This window comes from Silurus aristotelis, assembly GCF_946808225.1.
Source record: "Silurus aristotelis genome assembly, chromosome: 15".
Taxonomy (NCBI): Eukaryota; Metazoa; Chordata; class Actinopteri; order Siluriformes; family Siluridae; genus Silurus; species Silurus aristotelis.
In genome coordinates, this window is record NC_139588.1 from 20165647 (window position 1) to 20179133 (window position 13487).

Below are 13487 nucleotides of genomic sequence, written 5' to 3' on the forward strand. Positions count from 1 at the left end.
TTTTTGGCCATCGTGTCATTTCATTCAGTTTAAATGCGACACGGCAGAGGAAAGCGTCAGTCACAGCTCGTTCTTTCATTTATTTTTAACCACACAGATCACCTTGGAGGAAGCACAAGCGGTATGCGATATTTGTAATAATAAATGACCCGAGGTGCAAAGAACGGCACTGAAAAATCAAACATAACTGAACATAGTCATCATGTAACTAAAGCGAGTGCAGACGCAAAGTGGAGACTTTGTTTATTTACAGTGAAAACGTAAAAGCAAAAGAAGCAAAACGTGAATTAACGAGAAAAAGAACCTGAATCGAGTGAGACAAATGTGAGAGTGAGTGAGGTGCAAGATGTACTTTAAATACATGATTTCATTAGCAGAAAAGGCGAAATGTGCAAAATCAGTCATGTGTCAAGAATCCATAAAGTGCTGTGGCTTATGGGGAAACATAGTCCAATGATGAATTTAGATTTATGATCCAACTCTTGATGTCACCCAAATGAGGATGGGTTCCCCTTTTGAGTCTGGTTCCTCTCAAGGTTTCTTGCTCATAACATCTATGGGAGTTTTTCCTTGCCACAGTCACCACGGCTGCTTATCAGGGATAAATACACATCGTTCACCTTATTGATTTCTGTAAAGCTGCTTTGAGACAATGTCTGTTGTGAAAAGCGCAATAGAAATAAACTTGACTTGACTTGACTTGATGAATTGAAAGCCAAACCCTTTGATGTAACTTCTAATGTGACTGTTCTACAGTTTTTGTGTCTTAAATGTTACATTTCTAATAATACACTGTTTAAGATGAAAGAGTGGTATATGTTTACATTGATCCTTTTTATTTGGGGTATTTGACAGACGCCCTAATCTACGATTAAGTTTTCGTGTCATGCAAAAAAAAAAAGGAAAAACTGAGGGTCCGAGATAAAAGTCGTAGCAGTATGAGAATAAAGTCGAAATTATGAGAATAAAGTCAAATGTTTAAAAAATAGGAGCATTTGGTTAAATAGAGTTTTAAGATAGGATTCAGCAATAAGCATATTATTTGTATTTTATCATTAGTTATATTAGTTAATTATTTAGTTAATTACTAGGAAAAAATCTGACAGACTTTAAGGAAATTGCCACTTTGTGCAGTTTGAAAGAAATTGATGGTTCATCTGTGTGCTATTAGAGGAGGATATGTTGTTTCTCAAATAACTATGAGAATGATGATCAAAAAAAATGAAACCTGAAGGAGTTAAACAACGGCGCAACTCGTCGCAAGTACTTCAGTATTTCGGCTGTTTTCTATATTGCCATGAAATTTTTTTAACTTTATTCCCGGGTTTGGGCACGAAAACACCACTGTGCTTATCCAATGTAAAACATTTATCTCATTCATACACCTGAGCAGCGATGGGTTTAATGGCTTTGCTCAGGAGCCCAGAGGTGGCAGCTGGGTGTGGCTGGGATTTGAACTCATTACCTTCGGATTACCTTCAGAAGCCCAACGCATTATATAAATGTCTATAAGTTGCTAGGAAACTAAAACCTAACTACTGACGTGCTTTTATTAAAACATCCTGCTAGCAATTTTGTATGACATTTAAATTGATGGCGTTTGTCCCCCTTTTCCTAAGCAACATACAATTATCCTATTTATACATCTGAACAGTTGAGGGATAAAGACTTTCTCAAGGGCCGAGCAGTGACAGCTTGGTGGTCCTGGGGTTTGAAATGGCAACTTCCTAATCCTAGGCCTTATATCTTAATCACTGAATTACTACTTTTGCTATAGTGTATGAGTTATAAAATACAGGCAAAAAAGCTTAAGATAACTGAAAAAGGAGAAACTGTTTTGGGGATCATACATTTAAAGCTTATTTAATGGGTTGGTAGTATGCTAGTGCAACCCTACTGTAGCAAAGCTAACCTGGGCATTGTTTTCTAGTAGCATTAGACCAGGGGTCACCAACCTTTTTGAAACTGAGAGCTACTTCTTGGGTACCGATTAATGTGAAGGGCTACCAGTTTGATACACACAATTTTCAGATGGATCTGAAATAACAAATTTGTTAAATTAACCTTTTATTATACACTGACACTTATTATACACTTATTAAGACACTGATCATGTTAATGATTTCTCATAATAATTATCAACAATGATTTACCAAAGTAGGAAACAGCTATTTTTAGAAAAGGCCCGCAGGGTACTCATGTGGTCCACCATGTTGGTGATCCCTGCATTAGACAGTTTAGTTAGCATGATACAAGGTCTACCATTACGCATATTTTTGTGAAAGTAAAATATTTTATTTCAAGTGAAAGTACTGTTACTTCAAAGAAATGTTACTTAATTACAAGTAAAGTTACCAGTCTAAAAACCTACTCAAGTAAAAAGTACCTCATTTCAAATGTACCTCAATGAGTAAAATTTACTGAGTTACTTTTTTTTTTTACAGTGGGGGTGGGATGGGGAATTTTGTTTAAGTCAAAAAAAGGACAAGGAGATATTAATCTTAACCTAGTTGAAGAAAGGAACAACTTTGAAGTGCAATAACAAAAAAGAAAGAAATAAAAAGCACAACAGTCCATGGCTTGAGGCTAATTTGAGTTTTGCACTTTTGCAGCAAAAAATCTCCTCTTATAATGTCATTTAACATATTGAGAGAAATCGCAAGTGCAAATTCAGAATTCAGACGGTGAACGCACGGATTGAACAACTTTCGTTTCGACTGCATTTTGCTTTCAGCCAGGTCTGCATCACTGGCGAACTTCTTGTCCGTCTCCATCTTTCTTTCTCAGTTCAGTGCGTTCGTTCTCCACCCATCAATCAATCAGTAGTTTCTATTAGTGCATTATTTGTATTCATTTAGTTTTTTAGCTTAGTAACGGATATCATTAAAAAATTTACTTAAGTACAACACTTAAAAAAAAATAGAAACATAGAAGTGCACAAAAAACGATTTAATTACAATGTACATTGTCTCAAAGCTTAAAACTCCTCCTGACTGGACTCGGCTTGACTTTAGTCTGGTATACAAGGGAAGTGCTAGCATACTGGTTGAGATGCTAGACTTCTGATTGAAAGATTGGGGGTTCATAATCCTGCACTGCCAGTCTACCAATGCTGGACATTTTGAGCAAGGCCCTTCACTGTAAACTTCCCAGATGTACAAAAGAGGTAATTGTACATCATGTTAAGAGAATCTACCAAATACTGTAAATCTAAATTCAAACGAAATATCGCTTCTGTAAGAGGAATATGTCTTGTTGTTCTTGTTTTTTGAACATTTACATTGTGTTCATCGAAATACTAAAAAGTTTGTAAAGGAGGTCTATTGCAAGCGCTGTAATCATAAACAGTGGGTGGAGCTGCAAGACAGTAATATGATCAACAGTCCAAATCTCCTTATCTAAAAGAATACAATTGTGAAAGATGCACAATGCTTTAAAATCCAAAACACAAAGTGGTTAAAGCTGATTATGCCTCGAGTACAAAGCAGTCTATGGCCTGACCCAGTCGGTCCATAAAGCCCCTTCTCCAGTTTCTCAGTCATTGCTCTAGGATATTATCCTGTGTTCCTTCTCTGCAACCAGTTACAGACCTTCTGCACTAAAATTACAGCTGTGGCAAATACATATTGCCAAAATAGCCCCACTGAAACTGATTAAATCTGAGGCATTCTTTGCATAGATATTGGTTATGTGAGTGAAATACTACTTTTTTTTCTCCCCCCCTCCATACTTTGAATATTCTTGGCTTTATTTTCACGATTTGGATCTTGCAATGGAAAACTGGGGCCCATCTGGCTAAATTTAGAATAATGACCATGGTCTATGTTTTGTATGTTCACAGTAAGTGAATGCCGGTGTGGAAGTGTCAGGAAAATCCGCAGAACTGCACGAAAGGGGTGACTATGGAAATATTTGGTTTATGCCAGCTCGGCCCCGCTATTGTCTTTGGCCGAGTGCTGCATGCTTTCTGTCTCTTGACCTCTCAGTTAACCGATGATTAATTATAACTCAGAGTTATAGCTACCTAAAAGCAAGGGCGTTTAAAGATCCTCCGTTTTTAAATGGGTCTCACTTCCTGCTCGTTAACAGCCTTGACACTTCGCCCTCGGAGCTGGAGCGTGACCGCTGTCAGATAAGATGCAGCGCTCGAGCATCCGATTTGAAAGGACAGCGTCAGGACCGAGCGCTAATCCGTCCCACATGCTTGCTTGGCCCGAGAGCTCACGCACACAGAGGTCTGACAGAGAGAGACATAGAAGATGAGAAAGGGAGCGGAAAGAGCCAGAGCACGACTGATTCATGGCGTTGGGAACACAGTTTTACATCCCGAATTATGTTCCACCGTGCTCTGCTGTTTGTTTTTATCGATGTGGCTCCTGTCCCTTTCGTGCTCCAGGAGCTTTTGCAGCTGCCCTCTCCTTCAACTTGAACCCGGAGCGCGACTTTTTTACCACTTCCACTGAACACCACTAGAGACACTACTTTTTCTATAGCATGTGTCACGCTTTTTTTTGACTTTTTTTTTTTCCCTCGGCCGCTTGTTCTGATTTGCTTTGTCTGTTGAGCATGTACGGCTGCTCTGCACGCTTTTATGAAACACATGGAAAGCTGGAAAGAGCCCATCGACTTCACACGGCCCACGAGCTGTGCCTCGTTTCACTCTGCTTTTCCAAATCTTCAAAATATCTCCAGGCAGCTTTTAACAATCAGCTCTTCGTGCGCCCTGAAGGGAAAGCGGCATACAAATATGAAATTGAGTGTGCAAGGCTTATGTGAATTAGAAGGCGAAAAAAAAAAAAAAGAACACTGATAAGACAGAAAAAAAAATAGTGCTTCCTGTGAAAATCTATTCTGAGAAAGCTCATTTGCATGCATTAAAAAGCATCGACTGCTAGTCAAATTGTGGTTTCTAAATTGCCCCAGATATCATTTCGAAAGCAAACCCAGGCATACGGTGTACTTTAAGCAGAATGAATAAACTGGCATAGTTGAGTGTTTAGTGTTGTTTTCCGAAAAAAAATGAAATGAAAGAATATTATGTTCAGAATGTCTAGGCCTATTCCTTTTCATTATTCAAACAGCGGGACGTTGGCATCAGAGGGAGCAATTTTTTGGCACGGTGCCAGAAGATACCCGCTACAACTCATACCCGATGCACTCGCATAGACTCTGGTTTCACCATGACCAGAAACAATAAATGAGTCCTAAATGGGTTTAGAAGCATTTTTAATGTTCCTAATCTTAAACATCTATAAAGTTGAGCAACTCAGAACTTTGAAGATGAACTGCAATTAATATCAACAGGCTGCTACAATGGCTTCCATGAACATCACTAAACAGCAAACCTTAACAATGATTGAACCGTAATGAATGGACATTCTGTGCCACAAGAGCCTTGCTCAGGGGCCCAGGAGTGGCAGCTTGGTGTGGCTGGGATTTGAACTCATGACCTTCATATCCAAAGTCCAATCCCTTCACCACCAAGAACAGTAAGACTATGCCTATTGTTAAAAGTGATCTAGAATTGAATTGAACAGTCCATCACCATGCACCATGTCTTTATCTATACAGAATAAGTTTCCTGTGTGTTGCAACAATTCCCAATGGCTATCTGTGGCTGTGAGTCCATTAGAGCAAACCTGGCCATGCTGCCTGGGTGGGCGGGCTGCCATTAATATATCCCCTGTCAATCAGTATAACGATGCTTGAAAAAAAGGCCATCTGTGAGCCTTCAACCTTCCTGGATTGTAGCTGTAGATGTGACAGAGGTGAGCTAGCTAGTAGTGCGAATTGGCCAATGACCAAACTGAGCTAAAATGGACATGAAACGAATGAGTGAAAGACTTCTTAGCAGCGAAAGGAAAAGTAATAAAAGCAGAAATTAAAACAGGGACGAGAAAACGAAATGCAAAGAATACTGAACAAAATGAATTTGATGACAAAGCAGCAGAGGATGAAGTTGAAGACGAAGAGACACGGCGGTGGTCTGACTCATATTCTCCAGTTCATGTTTGGTAGCAGCTCATCCATGTTTAATAAAACCGCAGCCCCTTTATGCCGAGTTCCAGCCTGTGCACAGAGGGCCAGAGGTGGATATTGTGAGAGTGAAACGGGACAGGCAGCGAATCCAGTCCTCACCCGCAACCAAAGCCAAGACACCATTCGATATCGACTGCTCTCCCAGTTGAAGAATTGGAAGCATCCTACTGTTTTGATTCGCTCGTGCTTAAGTAAACAGCGAAGAGTGTGCAGGAAACATAACTGTGCATGATATGCTCACGCAGGACGGCCAAGAAGAGAGCACAGGCCCCAGGGTTTTTTTTTTTTCGTTTTTTTTTTTTTTTTATCTGAAGACTGAAAACATCTGATTTTTTTTCACACCCTGCATGCAAGGACCTGGTGTTTCAACACTCATACAGAATGCCAATCTGCTTCAAAAAAGATGATATATGTTCTGCTTTCTTTATGTACGTGTGTGGTATTCCCAAAAATAAATAATTAAAAGGAATGAGTACTTCAAGAACGTAGCACTGGCTTATTCTGAAAAGATGTTCGTAGCTGACAGTGTTAAGATCGACCTCACGGCCCATAACGTTACCTTACTTAACCTTTGGGAAATCGTAGCTTCGCTGGCTGAATAAATGCCCCGAAACCCTTCATGTGTTTGTGTTTGTGTTTTTCATAAAGATGGAAAAGGGGTTGTTTCATGTTGCGAACGCAACACAGCTGGGAATCAGTAAGAGGCCTTTTTTCGACGCAAATAAGAAGGTCGGATTTTGCTAGCCAATAGAAAAATATTACGAGAACATATGTTTTTATTAGACGTGGGGGCAACGTCATAACAATGAGCCGATTTGCCATTTTTAGGCAAGGTTAGCAGCTTTAACACGGATTCCCAGAACCACCCTGGAGTTGTGGTCTGGGTGGCTGCTCAGGCAGAGGAAATGTAACTCCAAAGCCGAGGTTTCCAGGAGGTTGTGGAGAGAAGCGAGCTTTTACACGCGTTTAAAACCCGTCCTCAGTTGAATCCCCATTGTCCAAAAATAGCCGAGAGGACCACGTGTGAGCCGCGGATTGCCGTCTAAGACATGCTCCTGCACTTCTGAGGAGGGCGCAGAGTTGCGCATCACAGGACCGGCGTTGCATCATGCGGCGTTATCGAAACGCAAAAAGATGGGGGAAGCGTTTATTCGTAATCTTCGGCTATTTTGATATTCTTTCCATTGCTCAAAAAATGATCCATTACCTACACGGATCTCTTCGGAAAGTTACCTGGATAACCCCTTTTCGAGGACGTCATTCTCAGGGAATCTCCGTTCATAAACCCAAAAGACTGGGTGATAAAGCTGATATTTAAAAAAAAAAAAAGAAAAAAGCCATAGATGAATAAAATGAATGAAAGATCTGGATTAATTAGCACTAGATCAAAGCCTCATGCTTTTTTTTTTTCTCCCCCTGCACTCTCTGCTCTAGCCACATGTGGTCCACAGGCTCGGCCCAGACATGTGGTTTTATTTAGCTTTGTGGAAAGGTTAAATACGAAACTTGGATAAGGGGGAAAAAAAGCACTGGATCTTTTTATATGATGCAAATTTAAAAGTTTCAGAGGCATTTTAAGACATACATGTAAAAGCGTATTAGTCTTTTGCAGTTTGTAAGTAAGTCTTGGCATCGGATTTTGGCCATGACGCCGGTGTAGCCTTATTGCCTCGGTTTATGTGCGTGGTTTTGTGTAAAGCTAATTCTTTCAAGCGAAATGCCTGTACCAGGCCTTATTTAATACTGGCTCCAAACAAATTGTTGTGCATTGTGTCATTTTTAGATTGTATGTGTTTAACAGCTTGTAAAATGTAAAAAAAACAAAAAAAAAAACAGGAATTCGTCATTAATGTGGAGTAGATATATGAAACTCTGAGAATGCAAATATATTTATGAAAACATAACCACGTGTAATATAACAAAGAAAAATCTTTATTGGTTAAAACAGCCATTTTCTTTTCACAGATTTGATTTATGACTTTTTGTTGTTGTTCTTGTTGCTATCATACATTTGCGCACTGTACGACAGTGGATCAAAATTAAACATAAGTCTGTATTTGCCTCATTCAGTGGATATGAAATCTCTTGCTCTGAGCCGTCAAGGTCCAGGCGCATAAAAAAGGGTTTTCACATGAAATCTGTTTTGATATAGTGATTGTTGGCCTGGTATATTGTCAAATAAATTAGTCACATGCATAACAGAGAGAACATGTAGCCATTTCTGCATCATAAAACATCCTTACCAAAGTCTCAGTGCAAACACCATTGTAGCTGGAAAAAAAAAAAAGAAATAAATTTATATATAGAACCTTCCTGTTTGAGTACCGATATGCTGTGATGTGAAATTTGCAAATCAAAACCTTAAAAAGAAGTAAAAAAAAAATATCTAAATTTCATCTAGCGTTTTTGGTAATTGTGAAGCTACATTGGCGTACATCTCATATTCATTCATGTATTCATTTTTTTCCTCATTCATTCTTTTAAATGACTAAATATTAGTCCAGCTCCAAAAAGCAGTCCTCTAAAAACTCACATTTGTGACAGTTAGCTTGATTTTACAGTACTAAAACTCTATCTCTCAAGCAGCACGATTACACTGATTTAAAAAAAAAAAAAAGATAAAGAAAAAATAAGACACTACTTGAGTAGAACACAGACAGAACTTGCGTCCTTTTTCCAAATAACGAATGCTGGAATAAGGAAAAGTGGCACATAATTTTTTAAAAGGGAGAACCTATAAAACCTTTCAAAGCAATAAAAAAAAAAAAAATGCAGATTTCCCACACCAAGAGAACGAACACTAAAATCATCAAAATAAACAAGACATATATTCAAAGTTTATCAGGAAAAAAAAACGACAGTTCACTACGATTAATAAAAGCGACCTTTTTGTGTTAATAAAAAAAAAAAAACTATAATAAATGCCGAAATTTGGATTATTGTCAATAAATACGCAGTTGGCTCTAATGAATTTGTTATTGCTATTAGTTTTGTGCGAAGTTTTACTCGGATAAAGTTGACCTTGAGTAGTCAGTCACTGAGTGGTGGTTGTCCTGTACTCTTTATGAATAAATAAATATGAATTCATTAACTTCAGCACTAGAAACCGCCACACAACCCCGGGTGACTAGACAGCATCGAGGTCTTAGAGATGACGAGGATGTTGCGAAAGTTGTAAACCAATAGAGTATGCTTGGCTTTTTTTTTGCTTTTTTTTTTTTTAATTGCAGCTAGAAGGATAAATCAATGAAAAACAATCACGTGACCATATTTATCCAGGAAGGGGGGGAGGGTAATGCACAAATTACAAGAAGTGAATTGAATAAGCTCTGAATTGGCCTCTCAGCCCTGTCACTGTTCGGCTGTTAAAGGCATGTTAGCGCCGCTAGTCTTAGACATTGACGTTAATTAACACATAGTACCTCCAGCAGTGTGAGTAATTTTTACGTCTCTGCATCTACACTCTAGAGTAAGAACAGGACACTGGACAGTGTCCTTTCCCCGAGTGCAAGAGACGATTTTTTTTTTCTCTCTCTTTGTCTTTGCACCTTATGTCCTTAAGAGACTGGTGGCACAACGCAAGCGCGGCATGGGTTAGCGCAGCTTTTAGACATCCAGGTCGTCAGGCCTGGCCCGGCTGCTAATGCGGCTGCTCGCACGGCTGGCCGGTCTCGGTTCGGTGAGTGACAGAGGCTGCATCTCACTGCTCACAGGCGCCCTCTTGTGCTCGTGACCTTCGTCTGGGTAGTCAAAAGCGTGTGCGTGAGAGTTGGAGATGGTGCTGCCGTTGTGGCCCAAGCGCTGGCGCTCGGTGCTGTAGTTCGCCCAGTTTTGCTCACTCGCCTGCTTGTTGTAGTTGCGGCAAGAGTTGGTCCTCTCGCCCGTGGCTAGCTTGTAGCCCGGCGGCGACATGGGTGACAGCGGCGCTGTAGGGGACGGGCATCCATTGTAGAAGGCATACTTGGTGCCTGGCAAGTCCTTGGGAGTGTGGGTTAAGGTGTTGGACTGAAACTGCCCCTGCCTTCCCTTGACGCGGTCCTTGATCCGCTTGAAAAAAACGTAGAAGAGCTCGGCGCCATTGAGAACCAGCGAGACGAGCGACACCACCAGCATGAAGATGATAAACACCGTTTTCTCGGTGGGTCGTGACAAGAAGCAGTCGACGCGATGGGGGCATGGCGAGCGCTCGCATGTGTACACGGCAGCCAAGCTGAAGCCGTAGATGTACCACTGAATGAGCAGGAAAGCGATTTCAAAGAAAGACTTGAAGAGAATGCTGACCACGTAGGTGCGCAACAGGGCGCCCTTCATCTTCACCTTGCCGTGCTCCTGCAGGCCATGCTTGAACTTTTTGAGCTCGATGCGTTTAAGAGGCCCGTCCACGTCGGCGCCATCGTTCTGGACTGCGCGCAACTCTTCCTCCTGCCGGTTCAGCTTCTGCTCTTTGCGCATCAGGTAGAAGACGTGCGCCAGGTAGAGGAGAGTCGGCGTCGACACAAAGATGATCTGCAGCACCCAGAACCGGACGTGTGAAATAGGGAACGACTTGTCATAGCACACGTTCTCACAACCCGGTTGCTGCGTGTTGCACTTGAAAGCGGATTGTTCGTCGCCCCACGCCGACTCCACGGCTGTCCCCAACACCAGAATGCGGAAGATGAAGAGGACAGAGAGCCAGACCTTGCCTCCGGCTGTCGAGTATGCCTGCACCTTGTCCAGGAGCCGGCCCAAAGCGCTCCAATCACCCATCTTGGGGCTTAGTTCTGCTACAAGGAAAAAAAGTGTGAAGATTGTTATAACATGTCTATGTCAGGTCCCACAAAAGCATCTGAGATATTTAAAAAAAAATTATATAAACATGTTGTACTTTTCCTGTTTATTAAGAATTCGTAGAAAACATTGATGTCTAATACGATGTAATAGTTATGTGTCTTGACATATACGTCAAGAAGCTATAGTTGTCATAGAAGAAATTAAGACTGGAAGGAAGATTGTTCAGGAATAATGTCAATCTAAGAACTTTCGCAACCCCACCACAGCAAAAAAACCAGACCAAAGAAACGGTGTTATCCGACCCTCATCTCTCTCAAACACACAGTGATATATGACTATGCTACTGTCCAGTTCATCAGCAAGTGCTTCATAAAGCCTCTCATAGTCATATTTTAAAAAGATTTATAAATAATTAGAATAATAAAACATGTAATGGATTAACCTCCTCTATACCTCCCAAGCACCATATAAATCTTTCATCAACGTGAAATTTTCTATTTTTTTTTTTCTCTCTCCTTCTTTTTTCCCCCCTAGAAGAACAGATGTTTTGTGATGTTCTTAGTAAATTGTCAGCAGCCGGTGCCTACAAGGCCTGAAAGTCTCTCCCTCTCTCTCTCTTTCTTTCTCTCTTTCTCTCTCTCTCTCTCTCTCTCTCTCTCTCTCTCTCTCTCTCTCTCTCTCTCTCTCTCTCTCTCTCTCTCTCTCTCTCTCATCTAGATACAAAACACAGACAAAACTCCAGCAGAGAAACCATTTAGCAAACTCAGAGTCTCAGCAGTTTGGGATCAAAGCAGCCTATGAAGGAGCCCAAAGCTACCCATCTGAACCAAGAACCACATAAAGACATATTTAACAAATAGTGACTCCTTGTTTGAGGTTGTTCAATGTGATGTTTAATGCCAGATATGCAATAAAGTAGGAATAAGTCTAGAATTGTATAATAGACCCAATGCATTTGGGTCTGGTCTTGGCTTTTGATTAGAGGAAAAGGAAATCTACAGTAATCATGTCTAAACATTTCATATGATTCATGTTTGTGGGTTTATTTCTGACTTCCCAATAAAACAATATGATATACAATAACTGTTTGTATACATTAGATCCCAGTAAGGATGTTTATAAGCATGTTATAAGCTGTAAGAAAAACATCATAGGTGTATCTTTAGGTCTTTAGGTGTATCAGCTAAGATCTTATAAGGAGGTCTGCAGGAAGGTCTCAGCTCAAGAATCCCAAGAATTAAAAGAGAAAAAAAAAGGAAAAGTACAAAGAAAAAGTGGATAAAAGTGGTTATTAACTGCTGCTCACGTACCTGAATAGACAGCAAGAAGTAAGAGGAAAGGAGAGCCGAGCCCTGAAGGACTTTCTCCGGCAACTTCCTAAACTCCGACTCGGTTGGACTGAGGTTCACTTGTCAAACTTTCCCCGCTTATAAGACATTCGGGTTGCCAGATTGTGCTTTTTTCCACTTGGAGGAAAAAAATTGCTTTTGGTTAACCCTTTAAAATCACTGACGTTTAAGACTATTGCATTTTGCCCCCTTGTATTAAATCCCACACATTTCGTATCTATAGAGATCTCAAACTTTTTTTTGTTTTTAGGTGATATTACCTGGCAACCCAAACCTGTGTGGTGGATTGTGGAAAACTTGTAAGACGGCACGCGGAATCACATGATTCCTGCTTTATAATTTTTGGCCTCTTTTTTTTTTTACCTTCTTACTTTTTTGTTTTTTTTCCCCTTTTGGGGCATTCTTACAAATTCAAGGATGTTTTCCAGTACTTTTCCTTTCAAACCAAACCAAACTCCCAACTCATTTATTAATTAGGCATAGGGTTTACTCAAAGTAAGAACAATAAATACACCAATAAATCAATAAATCAATTCATAAAAATAAGAACATTATGTGCAAATCCATAGTAAATGCAACAACAGTAACATTAGTTACATTGTTTTATAGTCTCTTTGTCAGATTATATAGAAAGCATGTTGCTGATTAAAGGCTTTATAACATATTAACATATAAATAGAGTGTTAGGATATAAATGAGTTTGTGAATGTAAAAACTGTGGAAAAAGTAAAAGAAAAGTCAACTCAACAGGTGAACTGCGCCATCTGGTGTTTAACATCATGATACACTCACAAGGACACACACGTTGTTTTTGTATGGCAGTGGGGGAAAACTAAATCAAAGAGGAAGACCGGGGGTCTAGCCCCTATTTTCAAAGGCCATAGGCAAAATGAACATTGGAGGCCCCCCCTGTTTCCTTCCGTCCATCTTTCAAAAGAAATAAAAAGCACTTGTATACTGAAAAATATTATTTCTAACCTTTTTATTGATACAAAACCTGTTATGGTACTTTTATATTTTTTTTACATTATGTTCAAATTAATTAAATTTAATTTAATTAAAATTTTAACTTTAACACAAAATAAAAATGAAGAAAGAAAGTTCACCTGGACCAGCTCTTCTTTTCTCATTATTATTATTATTATTATTATTATTATTATTATTATTATTATTATTATTATTCATTTGCCAACTAGGTTAAATAGCTGTGTTTGTTTACAAACTTTTACTTTTATAAATGCGAATTTAAACTCTTAGCGCATCACAGCGCTGTTTTGAACTCGGAATGGCAAATGTCTTCGGCCTCTTCGGATGCAAAATGGAGCT

At 39.7% G+C, this 13487-nt stretch overlaps 1 protein-coding gene and 1 long non-coding RNA gene across 3 annotated transcripts in view; one reads left to right on the forward strand and one right to left on the reverse strand.

Moving 5' to 3' along the window:
* The window catches only part of LOC310737866, a 197472-nt gene that overhangs the window by 153993 nt on the left and 29992 nt on the right, over positions 1-13487 (forward strand). The gene's annotated exons all lie outside the window — the stretch shown is intronic.
* On the reverse strand, positions 7951-12330 carry gja1b (gap junction protein alpha 1b). 2 transcript variants are annotated; one of them, XM_083562541.1, is made up of 2 exons: positions 12123-12330; positions 7951-10805 (listed from the first exon to the last, which is right to left on the reverse strand). In XM_083562541.1, the coding sequence occupies exon 2, from the start codon at positions 10786-10788 to the stop codon at positions 9646-9648; it is 1143 nt and encodes a 380-aa protein (XP_083418667.1). In that variant the 5' UTR covers positions 10789-10805; positions 12123-12330; the 3' UTR covers positions 7951-9645. The 2 variants fall into 2 exon arrangements, with proteins under 2 accessions (XP_083418667.1, XP_083418668.1); XM_083562542.1 differs by having other exon boundaries at positions 7951-10802; positions 12123-12251.

Coding starts and splice junctions, on each gene's coding strand:
- gja1b (XM_083562541.1), bottom strand. CDS start 10,788: ATGGGTGATTGGAGCGCTTTGGGCCGGCTCCTGGACAAGGTGCAGGCA.